The sequence below is a fragment of the Staurois parvus genome, unplaced genomic scaffold (assembly GCF_062004578.1).
Source record: "Staurois parvus isolate SC_StPar_1 unplaced genomic scaffold, SC_StPar_1.0 ptg000048l, whole genome shotgun sequence".
Classification (NCBI taxonomy): Eukaryota; Metazoa; Chordata; class Amphibia; order Anura; family Ranidae; genus Staurois; species Staurois parvus.
In genome coordinates, this window is record NW_028317844.1 from 17,377,038 (window position 1) to 17,395,356 (window position 18,319).

Consider the following 18,319-nt stretch of genomic DNA (forward strand, 5'->3'; position numbering starts at 1 on the left):
ATCACTTTTAAGAAGGGTACCTGGGTAGTGTGACAGAAAAAGTGGGCAGTGTGACAGAAAAGGTGGGCAGTGTGACAGAAGAGGGGGGAATTGTGACAGAAGGGGGTCAGTGTGACAGGAGGAGAGGTGGGTAGTGTGACAGGAGGGGTACAGTGTAACAGAAGAGGGGGGCAGTGTGACAGAAGAGGGGGCACTGTGACAGGAGGGGGGCATTGTGAGAGGAGGGAGGCATTGTGATAGGACCAGGGCAGTGTGACAGAAGAGGGGGGCATTGTGACAGGAGGAGGGGCAGTGTGACAGAAAAGGGGAGTAGTGTGACAGGAGGGGGCAGTATGATAGAAGAAGGGGCATTGTGACTGGAGGGGGCATAGTGACAGAATAGGGAGCAGTGTGACAGAAAAGGGGCCAGTGTGACAGGAGGGGGGCGGTGTGACAGAAAAGGGGGGCAGTGTGACAGGAGGGGGGCAGTGTGACAGAAGAGGGGGGCATTGTGACAGAAAAGGGGAGCAGTGTGACTGGAGGGAGGCAGTAAGACAGAAGAGGGGGTATTGTGACTGGAGGGGGCATTGTGACAGAATAGGGAGCAGTGTGACAGAAAAGGGAGGCAGAGTGACAGGAGGGGGGTGGTGTGACAGAAGAGGGGGCATTGTGATATAAAAGGGAGCAGTGTAACAGAAAAGGGGGGCAGAGTGACAGGAGGGAAGCAATGTGACAGGAGGGGGGGACAGTGTGACAGAAAAGGGGGGCATTGTGACAAGAGGTGGGCATTTTGACAGAAGAGGGACAGAGGGACTTGAGGGGGCATTGTGACAGTAGGAAGGGCAGTATGGCAGAAGAGGGTGGAAGTGTGACGGGGGAGGAAGTATGATGGGGGGGGGACAGTGGGACTTGAGGGGGGCATTGTGACAGAAGTGGGGGGTAGTGTGACAGAAAAGGGGGGCATTATGACAGGAGAGGGGCAGTGTAATGGGGGAGGGGCAGTGGGACAGTAGGGGGGGGCAGTGTGACAGAAGGAAGTGTGACAGGAAGGGGGCAGTGTGATTGGAGGGGGCAGCATGACAGGTTGGGGGCGCGGCCAGTGGGACAGGAGAGGGGCAATGTGACGGTGGGCACTGGGACAGGAGAGGGTCAGTGTGATGGTGGCCAGTGGGACAGGAGGGGGAGCAATGGGACAGGAAGGGGGCAGTGTAATGGGGGAGGGGCAGTGGGACAGGAGTTGGCAGTGAGACAGGAGGGGGGGCAGTGTGGCAGGAGGGGGGCAATGTGATTGGAGGGGGGTAGTGTGATAGGAGGGGGGCAGTGTGACAGGTCATGGGTAGTAGGACAGGAGGGGGTTAGTGTGGCGGAGGGTAGTGAAACAGGAGGGGGTCAGTGTGATGGTGGCCAGTGGAACAGGAAGGGGGGCAATGGGACAGGAAGGGGGGCAGTAGGACAGGAGGGGGGCAGTATGCTGTGGGCCAGCGTGACAGGAGGGGGTGTTGTAGGATGGGGAGACAGTGTGACGGGCGGATATGATGGGGGAGGAATGTGACAGTGGAACGCCTAGACACACTATACTGGCCCTGGTGCTGGGTATTGTGTATTCTTTTAGACTGTGACAGAGAATGTGCAGGTTACCAGGCAGGTGCAGCTTTGGGGCAGGGAGCAGTTAGCTTACCTTGCCTAGTGGCATGAGCAGCCTGGAAGTAAGAAGCAGGAACCAGAGTCAGGGGCGGAGTCAAGGTGGACCTGGGAGGCGGAGCTGGTGGTCCTAGCTGACTGCTTGTCTCTTATCAATGTCAGGTCTTGCTCACAGCTGCCGGAATCACTTAGCCCCAGGCTGGATAGTAGGGGCGGTAGGCTGGCATATAGAAGAAGCGACCTCCTTCATTTTTCTCATGGCTACTGCAGGACTTTCAGCGGCTGCATGAGGAGATCACTTCTTCTATATGCTGCCCCTCTTATCATTTGTAGACAAATATGACAGAGGAGCCCCATGGGCTCCTGCAGCATGGAGCCGGGTAACAGTTGCGACTCCTGGGACCCCTATAGTTACGCCACTGGTGTCAGCATATCAACTCATTTTGGACAATTTCATGCTCCCAACTTTGTGGGAACAGTTTGGGGACAGCTTCTTCCTGTTAAAACATGACTGTGCACCAGTATACAAAGCAAGGTCCATAAAGTCATGGATGAATGAGTTTGGGGTGGAGGAACTTGACTGACCTGCACAGAGTCCTGACCTAAACCCGATAAAACACCTTTGGGATGAATTAGAGTACAGACTGCGAGCCAGGCCTTCTCATTTTACATCAGTGCCTGACCTCACAAATGCGCTTCTGGAAGAATGGTCAAACATTCCCATAGACACACTGCTAAACCTTGTGGACAGCCTTCCCAGAAGAGTTGAAGCTGTTATAGCTGCAAAGGGTGGGCCAACTCAATATTGAACCCTACGGACTAAGAGTGGGATGCCATTAAAGTGAATGTGTGCGTAAAGGCAGGCGTCCCTATACTTTTAGCAATATAGTGTATATTTTCCTATAGTTTGGTCTTATTGATAGCTGAATGGGTGAGAGTAGTAGCTAGCAGATTTAAATACAAAGATCCTGTTTAAAGGAGTGGGAAATGTGGGAAGGGAACATCCTTCTTGAAGCCCAACTTCTTTTAGGAAATTGCCTGTTGAAGGCAAGGGGTGAAGATCGCTGTTAAGAAAGAATATATATATATATATATATATATATATATATATATATATATATAATTTAGAGCACATGTGTCAAACACAAGGGCCCTCCAGGCCCTCACACTTCTCCTGTCACTGTGCCTCCCCTATCCCAGCAGTCAGCAGCATGGAGGAGGAAAGAACTCTTCCTACAGATCCTGCGCCTCTGTGTACGGCAGCAGAACCCCCTTGTCTCCGCCTACCTGGTTTCAGCTTCCAGCAGACTCCATAAGCTGACAACAGCCCTCCTCCGGACCTCCTTTAGACTTTGCACTTTCTGCTTCCCAGCTCGGCCCCCAGCTTCCTGGAAGCAGCAGAAGAGGGGTGCACTGTGATGTAAGTGAGGATGGGCGGCTCTTGATACAACCGGCCCTTTGAGGGCAACCATGATGCTGATGCGGCCCACAATGAAATTGAGTTTGACAACCCGCTTTCGAGGATGCCCTATAATAACCCTATGGGTGATGTCATGGCATAGACATTGCAGCTGTTGTTGGTGATCTCTTCTCTTCACTGAAGCTTTTTTTTACACAGAAATTAGTATAGGGATTGGAATGGTGGTGGGAGCAGGTTTAAGATGAGGTCATATTTGCCTGGACTTCTACTTTAACCTCTTGGTGCCCACATAATGCATAAGTGCAGCAGAAAAGAGAGTGGGTTTTAACACCTACATGCCACCCATATGTGTCCATGGAAGGAGATGTTTCTATGCTGAGAGTGCACTGACTGCACACTCCAAGCACAGTAACTGAGCTGTCATAGACTACCCCTGGCCTCTAGTAATAATTGGGAGCCAGCAGGACGGACTCTCAATCATGCGACCACTGTGACAGGTAATCAGTCCATCCCACCCACCCCTAGCATAAAGACCCGAAAGGGATGCAGCGACTGGGCAGGAAGACATTAAATCTGAACTCCTGTCTGCATTAAATACTTAGGCCATCAGGCATTATAGTGCCCTCCATACACTCATGAATCTCGTTCAGACGTGTGTTATTTATATATAAAAATAAAGCAAATAACTTGCAAAAGATGGTTGTAATGGGCACACTACAGGATTGAACCTATAATGTTACTACTTATATATTTTCAACTAATGTGATTTTTCTGGTACATACATTTTTATATCTAAAGAAAGTAACCTGGTAGAGTTTCTCAAAGCCTTTATCTGCTGAAAATGTGAGAACTTGAGAAGAATAAAACTTGTCATTTCTTGCAGTACACAGCGGCAAGTGTAAAGTACTTGTAATACTCAGGTGTGGTGGGATCTCTCTTCAAGTCCCCCCATCCTGAAAGGAAGCTGCAAAATCTTGGCAGCATGCTCAGAAATGAGAACAAGTGCTGCGATAGCAACTTTCGTGTTGAGTTCAGGGCCATGGTGCTGAATGCATTCAGATTCCCTGCCAGTACTTCACTGAGAACAGCATGAAGCCACATCTCAGAGAAGGTGACGTCATGTGTGCAGTGGTGATCTGAAACTCATAATCTCCTCCAGGGATAGAGGAGCACAGACATGGACGTATACTACTGAGTACAAAGCATGACTGTAGAACTGAATTAATTCTCTTTCTGTGACTATTATTAATATTTTCTAACCTTATTTTCCTCTAACTGGCTCCTGTTAGTCAAAGCATAGGATTTAGGCTGCCTAGGCTTTAGGAAAACCGTTTACTAATGGCAAAGAAGAGGTACTCAACAGCAGAAAGTAAGGTGAATTGCATACCTGGGAACTTTTTAAAGTCAATTCCTGCAAATAGATGAGTAGTGCGCATGGCTAATAGCAGCATGCGTAGCTTGCTACAGTGAATGATGGGTGTAATAAAATTGTATGGACAGTGGGAGGGGCTTAAAGGTTGAACCTATGAACAGAGTGCAAGGGTCAGAAGTAAATAATGTAGAGGTGCAGGTGTCAGGAGAATGTAATGTACATAGTGTAGGGTTCTATGGTATTTAGCATACTGGGCTGGATCTACGGTGGTGCTGGGGTGGTCAATGCTTCCCCAGATTTTGGTCTTGCCTACCCAGGACCAGTAGCATAAGCATGATTGACCCTATAATGAGGCACTAAAGCCCAGCCCAACCACCATGGCGCACATAGAGACCAGGATAAAATGAAAGGATTTGCACTTCCAGATCAGACAGGCTAGATCCAGCCCAGGTAACATACATAGTGTAAGGGTCTGGGGTGACTAACATACATGTAGTTCAGGGGTCAGGTTTGTAATATACAGAGTGTGGGGGTCAGGCATGAGTAATGCACAGAGTGCAGGAGTCAGGTGTATGTAACTGACATGGTTTAGGATTCAGAAGGATATACTGCCCAGTTCACAGCACAGCCTTTGATTATTTCATCAGCGCCCTCTTTTACACAGCACAGAAGTACCACCTATGCACATACAGTACATACAGACTGTATATTCATAAACATTACATACCCAGTGCATAAACTGCATTTCACTAGGACATGCTATGTCCAAAGAAATGCAGCAAAACACAAAATGGGTCAAAGCAGCCTCTAAATTGTTATGCTTCAGTACAGTCAATGTGGCATTTTGAAGTGAATTTAAAATGCATTGTAGAAGTTAAAGAAACAACAACATTGCTTATGAATAAGCCCAGTTGGGGTGAAATGCAACAGAGAGGCATGGCGTAGGGCTCCTCACTGACAGGAGTGATTGCTTTGTCACTCCTGTCAGAAGCAGCAGCAGCAGCAGGCTTCTGCTGGAGACAGGATTTGGCTTTTTCCTCTCTCCAGTCTGCAGGGGGACATACAGTAGTTAGCCAGTGCTGCGATTAACGTGAATTCACCTCATCTCAGTCTCAGCAAAGAGCTGCTGAGGCATGAGGGCAGACTGCCCTTCTTTCTCTCTCCTATTTGTCATGTGACATGTCACATGACTGGAGAAGGGAAGAGGAAGCTGCCTCTTCATTCCAGACAGGCACTTTGTGTTACCTATGAGTAAAAAGGGAAAGGGGGGGCAACTCAGCCCCAGACCTCACCTATCCTCCTTAGACCCCTCCCAGACCTTTCCTCTTCTCCCCAGACCTCCTCTCTCCACCTCAGACTGTACCACAGACTTCCCCACTCCTCCTCAGACCCCCTCCAGATCTCCCCTCTTCTCCACAGATCCCCCCAAACCTCCCCTCTCCTCCACAGACCCTCCCCCCCAGACCTCCAGTCTTCTCTTCAGACTCGTCCAGAACTCCCTTTCCCCCTTCCAACCCCCCAGACCTCCCCTCACCTCTTTCTGTCCTCATTGGAATCCAAAATTGGGGAAGTAAAAGGTTTCAGCCTGGTGTTCTTGTTGTATCTGGAGTGTGGAAGGGGAGAATAATTCTCTTCTGGGATTTCAGGGAGGGCCAAGGAAGACATGCTACAGAACATTGGATGCATATGGATACATTTCAAAGTCGGTACAATAAAATGTTCTTTAGCAGTTCCATAGAGAGCAGTTGGCACAGAATGGTAGGTTGTAAATAAGTGTTCCCTATGTCAGCATCACCATCACAGTCTGTGAAAACGCCCTGGAGGAGGGGCAAAACGCATTGACGCATTTCCAGTTCAGCGTAATACGACACTTCTGGTGAGTGGAAGGCACGCCGGTGTGCGGCGTTTCCGGGGCCATCTTGTGTAAGGGAGATTCTCTGTGCTGTCATCTGTTGCTGACCATGGGATCTCTGAAAATTACCCTGGTGATGTGGCATTTTGGATTCATTTAAATGCAATAAAATGCTGATTTTGATCATTAAGAATGTGAGTGGCTTGGTATTTGAATATTGAGTATAACCAAGTGTTGCAGTATTACGCTATATATTTGTTTTTTCCCTACAATGCACTGAGTGTTCTTGGAGAGTGGAGTCTGGTGATCCTGGAGGTTGGAGGTTGACTATACTCGGGTTGGAGAGGAGATCTGGAGGCTTACTGACTGGGTCTAGGATCCCAAAAAAACCCTAAAGGCGTTTTTTCACCAGTATCTGGTGAGTGTGGTATATATTTTGAGCACTCTCTTTGGTGGAGGCACATTTCATTTCTTTGGAAAGATGACTTTCAAGGATTTTTTTATAATTGTTATTTCACCTACTTGGAGTGGGACTTATAATTTCATATATATAATTTTATTATATTATTTTGGAGTGATATATATTTTTAAAATGTATATTTTTTTGCGCTGTTTTAATGGTTTATATTTTTTTTGGTGTGGGTTTGCACTGATGAGTAGCAGCATTTATTTGTGTATTCAATTTGTCTAATTTTGGCGCTGGTGATTTGTGTTTAAAAATATTTATATGGCTCCAATTATGTAACCAATGTTTTAAAACAACAGTTTCAGCACTATTACCTCCATAGGCAATTATCATGTTTTCCATCTGGTGAATATACTAAAAACCCAGTGACTAGTGAACATGTAGGAAATGTAAATTTAATGCAGTTATGAATTAATTCATTTATCAGCACCTTGTCCCAATATTGATTTTTGGGGAATATTAAGGCAAACTATGTTGTAATATCTCTCCAGTAGATGTGTGACAAATGTGCTTATTGATATTATAAAACATGATAATACATGACTTGGATGATTTTCCAAAGAGCTCAGGTACACTCAATATATTGCTGGTATTTGCACACATGAGCCACACAATTATTCCCCCACATAACAATTAGTTATACTGCACAATATATGTGCTTCACACAGCTTCTTGCAAATAATATTACTGCTTTAGAGGGTTGCTGCACAGAGGTCAGCAGCACATCCTACGCTTTTAGAGTGTCTGTACACTGTGATAATAATAAAACCACTATATCAATATGGAACTTTTAAAATATCAGTATATTTAAATTGAACAGAAGAGAAGTTGTCCTCTGGTTCAAGGTTACGCTTTCTCAACCTCCTAGAGTTTGGCTGTCAGACCAAAGGGAGCCATCTCCGCTCTTAATATAGTGTGAATAGAAGACACAGCTGCAAACCAATGACACCACTCAATGCAAAAAAACTTTACTCCACAAAGCCAAAATAACAGTCCCCACCAGTGGACTCCCTACTCTAATATGTTTCACCCAAGATGAGCCCAATTTATACAAGACCTCTACAACTATGCCTGCCTTTGGTGAGACACATTAGAGTTAGAAGTCCACAGGTACTGTCAATTTGGCTTCTCTACATGCATTTTTAAATTGACAGTCACAGAATGGGAGCTAAGCAGTATAAGTACATAACAAAAAAACAACAGAAGAAAAAAAAAAAAACTAGACAGGCACAAATTTACAACAATAAAGAAATCTTTGATACCTAAGAGATTAAAGGTACAAAAATCATTGGATGATAGAAAGCATATGGAATTAAAAAACATTGACTGCCAAGGAGCATATTGTAAAAAAAAATAACTAGAAGCCAGGCACAAGGTCTTCATAACTATAAAAGAGTGGAACTGAGATATGTGAGAAATACAGTATTCATATTTTACTTTTTTTTTAACCTAATCAGCTGTTAAAGCTCCACTGTTTGGCAGTTGAATCATTATGCTGTACTGCAACCGTACTCAACCTTGGTTTTAGGAATTTCGGAAAGAAAGCTATTGATATTCACTTTATTAGAGTTGTGCACCATTTTGCACCATCATGAAGCAAAAAAAAGGCTACGATTACATACATCATTAAAGGGAAAATACTTATAGTTACATGACTCTTACCTGGATAAGATATTGGGAACAGAGGTTCAAGAGCTCAAGTAATTGCAAGTGACTACCAGCAGCCAGTACATCTTGAATTGCTCCAGGTTCCAGGAGAATCTATTAAATAGGTAAATGCAGTTAAAAAAAACAAAGCATTTTACCACCGAATATCAGTTATGCACCTTCTCAATTAGAGGGCCTCCTTCAAATAATTACTATGGGTTCATATACAACCATTGAAATGAATACAACTGAACCTTTTGAAAAGTTTGAAGTCAATGATGCAGTCTGAAGTATACCTACTGTGTGTGTATAGTCTTCGAAAGAAGAATGGGCTGACCTCAATTGCTTGCTCGCACAATAAGTTTGCTCCTGCTAGTAACAGGCATTTTGGCATTTACAAAATTCTGGACTTACAAATTGTTAACCAATCAGCTTTTAACTTTTATGTTCAAGCGTCCACTAAATGAAGCTGAAATCTTGTGCATCATTTCCACACGTTGCTTTTCTTTGGGCATTTTTTTTTGTTAATTGTGACTTCTAAACATATTTCTGCATGATCCATAAGTGCCTTTTCACCAGTTTTGGATTTATATGGAATTCTTTGTGGATGAGGCATTTACTTCAAACACAGAGTGCCATAGCTACCCTTGGAACTATTCTTTTTTATATATATATATATATATATATATATATATATATAACAGAGAGGGGGGAAATTTGGCTGCGATGAGTATAACATGGGTGTAACATATAGTTCTTCCAACACTGTTGTCTTTTAATTATAGTATATTAGTAATAACTATTCTAATAATAACTTCAATAATATTAAAATGCCATTGAGGGCCAGTTCCTACCTGAGTCACACAGAAACACGGTCTGTGTACCTTTACAATTTCTATGCAACTCGGTGTGATGCGATTTTCAGGCCATTCATTTGAATGGGCTGAAAATGCACTGGATTGTACCAAAGGTAGTGCTTGCTCTGTTTTTCAAAAACAAACTGCTTTGGGTCGCATGGTGCTATGGTACCATGTGATCCGGTGCAGGCAAATGCACTGCATTTGTGATCTGCATTTTTTGTGTCATTAGGATTATACTGACACCTAAAGCATAGCACCTAACCTTACAGAGTGACAGTAAGGAGCGGTGCCCACAAGCATTTTCCTTTGCCCTCCCCTTCCTGCATGACTATGGAGGTTGGTATGTGGTAATTCATTGCCATTTTTCCACACCAAGTGCTGTGTCATCGGTTTGTGCAGAGGTTTGGATGTGACCAGATTTTAACTACTAACTACCCTGATGTGGTTTTCTCAACTAAATAAATGACTCTTGAGCCAACTGATTTCTGGATGTGAGGTTCCATCCTTATAAATTCATGAATGATGAATCTATGCTGGTGCACTGCATGTAGTTTTATTACTTTTACCCACAACAGATCTCACAACTAGTGCATTTTGAACACAGTGCACAAGGTACCTGGGTTTCCTACACTGCATTCTGGTGTGTATTAGTCCTTAATGTTGTATTAGTTCATCTGGAACAGCTGGATATATTCACAGTTATATTATAATTAATTTTTTATTTACTCACGTACTCAGGAGCTGTTCAGCGTTTTTTTCAGCAGCCCCTGAACTCTCCCTAATGTTTTCCTATGTGTCCATGTACACTATGTCGTTTACAGGCAGTTAAGTTTACAGTCGTTTTTTTGAACGCACCAAACTTGCATTCAGGAGTAGATTTTATCAGCATTTCAAACACCAAATGCTTGTAAATGCGGCTAACCGCGTTTATAAGCGTTTGCATTTAGAACTGTTTTTCCATATATTCAAATGGACCCGGTACACCATCGCAGTCAGTTCCAGGTTTTATGTGAAGGAAAAAAAGGTAGAATGTGCTGCATTATGCTCATGATGGGATCCATAGTGAATACAACAAGAAAAGACAGGTAATCTCAACACATACTAATCTCTCTGCTTCTGCTCTCTCTATTTCTGTCAAAATGTCTGAAATAGTTAATTTTTTACTGTTTTTCAGTGCATTCTGGGCATTTTGGAAGGTCTCCTGATGTTATCTTTAACCCCTTCCCGCCGGCGCCTCCCGGTCCTTTAAGAGTTTCAGATGCCGGGAGGCAGGGCAGGTGGGGCGTGGTTTAGGAATCATGTGACTGCCGTGACGCATCATCACGGCGGTCACATGATCGGGAAAGGTCCCGATCGAAAGAGCGGACCGGGACCTTTCCGTGAGTACCACACGTGTGCTGGGAGCGCGCAGGGCGCGTGCTCTCAGTACATATGTTTTTTGCTACATGAACGCAAATGTGCGGCCGCTCAGCGCCTAGGCCCAGATGCCAGGAGGCCGCATGTTTGTGTGCGGCCGGCGCAAAGGGGTTAAAAAACGCTTCTAAACACAAATGAGCATAAACACAGTATGCAAACGCGGTTAAACAGACTTTTTTTAACCTACGCTTTCCAGCAGTCAGTTTCCATCGTTCAGAAGTGTTTTCCAAACGTCCCATGTACATGAACCCTTACTTACTAACAATAATAATAATAATAATAATAATAATAAAACTCAAGTATAATAATACGCTAGTACTCTAGCTAGACTATGGAACAAACTACTTTGAATAATGTAGCCCTGAATAACAGTTAGCCACTGAAGAACTGTGCTGCTAATCATAAACCAATATGGCAACATAGATACCAATGTGTCCTCTGCCAGTATCCTGACCTCTGTTCTCATGAAGGTACAGTCAGCAGCATGTAGCCTTCATTCAATGATTTTGAACTATGAAATTAGACTTTCTGTGAAGTGAACCTGTGTTCACTGTAAATATTCAATCAGTTTGAATTTACTTCCCCTCATGTCACACTAAGAAATCAGCCTCAGAAAAGCACTGCAAAAAAAGTTTGGGGTATTTACATATATAGTAACAAAATATTAATATCAACAGTGTATACTGTTAATAACACGAATATGATTAATTGAATTATTAGTAACATAAAATGGTATTTGTGAATAATAAAATGGGCGATGGCTAATCACAAGGTGCTGTAGTCTGCATATTAGCCACTAGATGGCCCCATAGGCTAACTAATAAAATAACTAATGCTAAGGGAAACATGAAAAGTGGATATACTGAACACACTCCACCATCATTTTCACTTCAATTACTCTGGAAAAGATGAAAAAGAGAAATAAAGTGCACATACTGTATATACTCAAGACCAAGGTTTCAGTGCTTACTTTAAAGTCTTTATTTATGTGACGTTAACATTCTATTGGTTGCATTGTTCTGAATGTGCCATTCCAAAGCACCGACAAAGCAGTACACCACAACGCAATTTGGTGTTTTAGGCAGGTCATTCAAATAAGTGTGCTGCCTTTACATAACTCATGTTGACGCATGGCATCACACACAGCAAAGATGATGATGGGCCCTAAATCCTTGCTTCAATATTCATGCTGTTACATTAAATATTGAGATGTGTAGGTTTATCTCTACATCTAATACAATCATTAAAATATGAAAGAATAAGCATTTGAAAGTCCAATCAACAATGACTTTAGGGTAAACACTGAAATAACCTAAAATATGTACTCACTGAAATTACACTGCGATTTTCCTTTAATTATTATCTAATCTATACATTTTAGTTTTATTTTATTTTTTTACAATAAATAGGCTTCTATCCCATGCTTGTATTTGTTGGTCAAGAAGCAGACATTATTTATTTTGCTTACTTGGCAGCTATCAATTTTTGTGATCTAATTTTTCTTCTTTGTATTTCCTGTCTGCAATTTGTAATTTTTTTAATAAAAAGCCCTCTTTCATCTCATCTGCAACTAAACATAATTATTTTTTTGCCTGTGTGCAAGGGGTCCAAACATTAATTTAATTAAAAAAAAATATATAAAAAATTAATGGAACACTTTTTAATCAGAGTATGGCATCAAATCAATTCAACTCCTGGGATATTGATCTGGTCGGCTAAGTAGCAGAGGGGGTTGTTAATCAGTTTCAGGTGCTTTGGTGGTAATTTATTAAATTATCAACAGGAGCACTAGATGGGCAACAATAAGACGACCCAGCTGGTGAGTGTACATGTCTGAATATGTGAGTTTTTATCTATTATTTGTACATTTATACATTCTTTTTGCACACATTTTCCACCAATGCTAATTTCTTATGCCATGCAAATATAGGATTGTGCTTACAATGAATGTAAAGCCCACTTTTACTGTTTTGGATAGGGTAGAGGATGGTTAAGAACCCTGCCAGGTTATTTATTTATTTTTTTAATATTTATATATTTATTTTTTATTGTTTGTGTCTTGGAAAGGAGATTTCTCTTCACTTCATATTCCAGAGATAGAACAGGAAATTAAAGGAAATCTCAGAAAAGTGAGGGGAAATCCTCTGTTAGATTTTACCACAACAAGTTCCCCATTGGAAGATTTACCTTCACCTCCTGTTCCCTTCAAACTCAAAAATGTTAAATTTTCTTTTACTTTCTATACTTTAGGAAAATGGTCTCCAGAACATACAGACAAGGTGAAGCTCCCAAATGGAAAAACAGCAATAAAGCGTGACAGGAGTTTCCAGTCCGCACAAGTTTTGGCATTACATGCATGTATAGTATTCTACTAGATGACAGTAACTGAGTACAGTACCTGCCCAGTGTAAGCAAAATCCAGGGCCTGTTTTAATCCAAGGCTGGTCACACCATGCAAGTTAACTTCATCGGCTTCACTTTCTACCATGCACAGACTAAACATTGCCTGGAAAAAAAGGAGACCCCAATGAACCATTTAGAGAAAGACATGACAAGAATATACAGCCAGAAATTTCTCCAGGTAAACTTTGCCTAGGTAATTGCCTTTTGTGAATTCAAAAGACCATATTTTGTGTATTTTGCTGTTATTTTATTACACATGCAGTTTTTTTTGTTTTTGTTTTTGTTGTTTTTTTGTCTTAAAGGGGGTGTATAGTGTTCTTGCACAAAAGTTCTCTTTATTATGTTCAGTGCTAGAAACTTAATTTTTCTGCATGTCAATAATAAATATTGCTTAGGGACATTTCATATTTACCTCTTCCAGCCAACAGGCAAGGTATACAAATCCATCAAAGCAGCAGACTTTTCAACTACTATGCTATATTGTGACCTGAATAACAGTATACACACAACACTGAGATGTTGTCTGTCCACTTTTTCTATCTGCAAACGCAGCCAACAAGTGTATAAGCAATGCTGGACTTCCTTATTAAAAAGTTCAGTATTTTGTGCAAAATCTGTTTAATGGAAGCAAACAAACAAAACAAAGCTGGTGGGGAACTGTCATTTAGCAGTTTTTTTTTTCATTTTTAAATGTCACTTATAGGACTAAAATGTACTGGCTTGCAGCTTCACATGCAGGTTTAAGGCATACCTTAAGCATATTATTTAAAGGATGTGTATATTGTTAACTCACTATATTGTTAACTCTCAGGTAAATCATGTTAAAAAAATGTTTTTTGTTTTTTTTTTGGTACATGTCCTCTATTTGCAGTGCCCAGCTACCCGTGCCCTTTTTAAACAAAAGCTTACAAATTAGCCTTAGTAATGAAAATAATTATGGGGCAAAAGGGAAGAGTTCAGAGCCCATGCATAAAAGGTCTATAGTCCATGTGAGGTCCAATGGTATCTACGCTAGACTCTGCATTAGAGGCTGCTGTCCCAAGAGTAAGCCAACTCTGAGAGGAGAAAAGAGGAAGCAGTACCTAAGTAATAAAACTCTCTTTTTTTTTGTTGAGACACAGATACTGATTCAATTCTTTGGTAATTTTGCTTTTTAAAGAACAACTTCAGCTTTGTAAATACATAAAAAAATTACTCTGCTTGTGTTGAAAAAACAGCACTTGCTGCAATACTTACCCTATTTCCAGCACTGTCCCCAACAGATTCCCCACCTTGTGATTCACTGCTGCTCTTCTTCTGGGTTTTATGTTTATTAGCGAGATTTAACCCACTTTCTATAAGCACAGAGTGGCAAGGATCTGCCCCATTGATGGTGATGCATCATCTGTCTACCTGACTCACAGCGAAAGGTTGCAGAGAGAAGTGTGTCTGTATGTGTTGTTGCTCTCTGCAGCATTCAGGATCAGTGGTGTCACTAAGGTTGGTGTCACCTGGTGTGGTAAAACATGGTGTCACCCCCCCCCCCCCATAATTTTTTTGCCATGGGAGGCTCTGGCTAAGCACATTGCTACCACTGGCAGGTGTGTATGTCAGAGCTTTCACCATGATCACCTTTCTTAGGAATGGAGGCCACTTGAAGGGTAAGGGATGGGAGGGGGGCACTGATTTTAAAAGGAGGGTGACATCCTAAAAGGAAAGAACCCACTTATAACCCCCAAGTGTGAGGGTAATGACGATGATGGCATTTTAGCAGACACAGGGTTAAAAAGCAAAGGTCGGGTGGGGATGGGCAACACAGGTGATCCAGGAGGTGGGTAATTATTTGGTGACTCCAGCTTCCATCCCCAAGCATAATGAGCCCCATGGAGCAGTGTCACAGGGTGTCCAGGGATCAGGGAGCCACTGGAGGTGTAGTGAGGAGCTGGGTTCTGTGAGCCATAGGAAAAGTTTGGGGCAGCATGGTCTCGACTGCAAACAGCTGGTACTTGAGTCTACCCTCCCCTCCCTCTATCCCGGGCCCGGAGCAGCAGCAAGCCAGCACTCTACTTCAGCGAAGTCCCAGCCTCAGCCTGTCCGAGGTCCTCCCCAACGCAGGCCCTGCCTCAACTAATCCTCAACTAATCCATTCTTCCCCACTCAGCATCATCTCCCAACAGGTTGCACTTACTTGCTGGAGTCCCTGCAGGTGACGCCGGTGCTATGCCAAACGCGGCATCCCCGGCATTTCTCCAGACGTGCCCTGGATGCTAGGGATGCCATGTTTGTATAGCACCGTTGGTGACGGCATCAGTAGAGATTATGCTGGCGCTGGCCCTGATGGTGTCATCCCTTTGGTGTGTGTCATCTGGGTGTGGTCAGCAACCCCCCTGCACCTCCATAGTGACACCACTGTTCAGGACCCACCACTAGAAGATGAAGAGGACCCAAGATGTCACATGAAACCTGAAAAAGCTATGTATTAAAAAAGATATGGGGCATGGAAGGATGTCTGGAGTTGGGGTTGGGCTTTATGTTTCCATATATCCCCATCAGTGACTTTTGATGTATGACTACATTTTCTTTTTCAAGTAAAAACGGCGCTGATAAAACCTAAAACAAGAGCACCACATCCTTATATCAAAAACAACTTTACAAAATTAACATAAAGTAATGTAAACGGGGAGGGGAGGGGAGGGGAGGAGAGGAGAGGAGAGGAGCGGGGAAAGGAAAGTCAGACTCACATGGATGGCTCCCGGCTCCCGGCTCCCTGGCTCAGTCAGAAGCACCACAGAGCTGCCAGCTGCTCTGTATACCATTTCCCGCCCACACATCCCCTTCTAAGAAGCTGCATAGATTAGAGTGTGGGTCAGCACATAGGGAGGCAGAGCAGATCCAGCCTCTCTCCTCTCCAATTGGTACGGATGATGGAAGGTAGGGCTGGGCACTGAGAAGCACAAAGGGGGGGGCCCAGAAAGAAAGGGAAATCCAATGGATGATCGGTGCAGTGGTGGGGGCAGCAACAAGCACCAGTCTCCCTATATGGTTTTCAATGAAGCTGATGGAAGTTGCTTCTCCTCTTCCCCCTCCCACAGCTTTCAGCTGCTCCACTGAAAGTCATAAAAGGAGATTGGCGCTTGTAACTGCCCCCCACCACTGCTCCTCCCACCCACTCCTAGTCCCAACCCTGCTCGCCCCCGCCTTATTATTTCCACTCACCAAATGCGAGCAGGTGAGTGGAAATTTGGAGGGCTGGTATATATACACAATCCTATACCGACAGTTGATCCAAAGGAAGGCAAAAATTAAAGCATGATCCAATTTGTTCCAGCAGGGGAACAAATTACTTCCTCATCCCCCAAGAGGTAACCGGATATGACCTGGATCAATGTTCCCTATAAATACTAGTATCCAGTTATATTTTGTGTATCTAGGAAAGAATCCAGGCCCTTTTTCAAACAATTAATTGAACTGACCAGAACCAGTTCTCTTATCCTCTGTGATGACCTTATTGTGACAATTCTTAACAATAAAGAATAAATGGGGAGTGCCTTTCCTCCCTGAATTATTTAGTTATTTACATATGTGTGGCTTTCCTTGGGGCACCTCAAAAGTTCATGAGAGGTTTTTTTAGGGTATATACATTTTTTTGCCATTAGAGTATATCCTTGTTTGGAATATGCTGTCATTATTTATTAAAATGCTTCTCTTGAAAGATTTCATAATTTTGGCATCTTGTTGACCAATGCACCTGCAATTCAGGTACCAACTATCTGGTCTCTTTGAAATCCTACTAATTGTCTCAACTTGCTTACAAATTAACATATCAATGTAACATAATTCCCATATACAGTATATCCCTATTCATGATTGATTGACCTCATTTTCAGAATGACCTTGAAATTGGTCTATGAAAAAGCAGGCCCATATGTATGTTCCTTGGGTCCAACACTGCATTCCTTCTGCATGTACTACAACCTCACAGCTTTGAAGCATAAAAGTAAAGTTACACAACAAAAATCATAAAGCAAGGAGTTGAAGGACTACTCAGATGTTCAAGAAATTGTGCTGAATTGTACCACAAGAACTTAATCAACTCAGATGAATAGGGAACTGAAAGGGTTTTCTGACCTTAGCGTGTAGTGTTCCATGAACTACGAAGGCAATCCATATTCGTGATTTTACTGAATGAAAGTGCTCTTTAAATAATGTATTCATATATATCAAATGAAAAGACCGAGATATAAGGATAACTTTTTACGATTAGTATTGTCTTCTTCAACATACACAATGTAAAAAGCTGTGAGTTCTTACCCGAAAGTAATCACTACACGCAGCCAGCACAGCCTTGTGGGCATGAAACTTTTGTTCTTCAGCAACAAGAGTAACATCACAGAGAATGCCATCGCTCCTCTGTTGGTTTAACGCAGACAGGACAGAATCTTTATGTGACATAGAATGGCAATGCCTGTGACCCGTTAGCATTTCTTGAATACTGTAAAACATAAAATATGCTTATATGGGGTCAAGGAACAAACCAAATGCATTAGTATACATATAGAAAATATATATAAAACTTTTGTTTACTTTGTTTAAATACAAACAGTAAATATGGAGGTATCCAGGGCTTGGTTTACTATAGAACATTCGTGTGTAAATGACTATGTCAGAAGGGGAAGATACAGTAGCACCGAAACTCAGAATATACAGTTTCTTTGTACGTTTATATTCAAATCAATATTATATTTTTTTTAGCTTCTACTGGATACCTATGTTTAATTTCCATGACAGAACTGGAAAGAAAAAGGGTCTACATAAAAACATAACATGACTCCAGATTAGGCAATATTTTATTCTGCAAACACCTGGTTGTTGGACTGTACAGTCTAATAATTGCTTTTCAATAGCATATACAGGGACTACATTTGTTCAGTTCAGTAATAATCCATTACAGTCCTTAGACATGGAGCCTTGTGTATGGACTTGAAAGCTGCATAGACAGTATGACACACAATGCCCAATATACAGTATGTCACTTTGACAGAATCAACACAGCCGTACTAAGAGTACCTTAGAACACAATAGATCTCCATGAACTACTGCCAGTGGTTTGGCCAATAGACTTCAGTAATTCAAAGGAAAATTAATGTATGATCTTATCCAATATAATAATATTAAACTATGTAAAGATGTGAAAATAAAGATCTTTTACTGCTTGAACTATTTTACATGGGTAACTACCACATAATGTTCAAGCTGAACATCAAATATTATTAGTATTTATTAA

At 42.4% G+C, this 18,319-nt stretch overlaps 1 protein-coding gene across 1 annotated transcript in view; it reads right to left on the minus strand.

Annotated features, from left to right (window-relative positions):
• KLHL32 (kelch like family member 32) overlaps positions 1–18,319 on the minus strand; it is a 246,851-nt gene that overhangs the window by 134,292 nt on the left and 94,240 nt on the right. Inside the window, exons 3-5 of the mRNA XM_089665298.1 lie at positions 17,347–17,527; positions 13,052–13,159; positions 8,393–8,491 (exon numbers count right to left, since the gene is read on the minus strand). Coding sequence (XP_089521424.1) covers positions 8,393–8,491; positions 13,052–13,159; positions 17,347–17,527 — 388 coding nt within the window. The remainder of the gene's footprint in view (positions 1–8,392; positions 8,492–13,051; positions 13,160–17,346; positions 17,528–18,319) is intronic.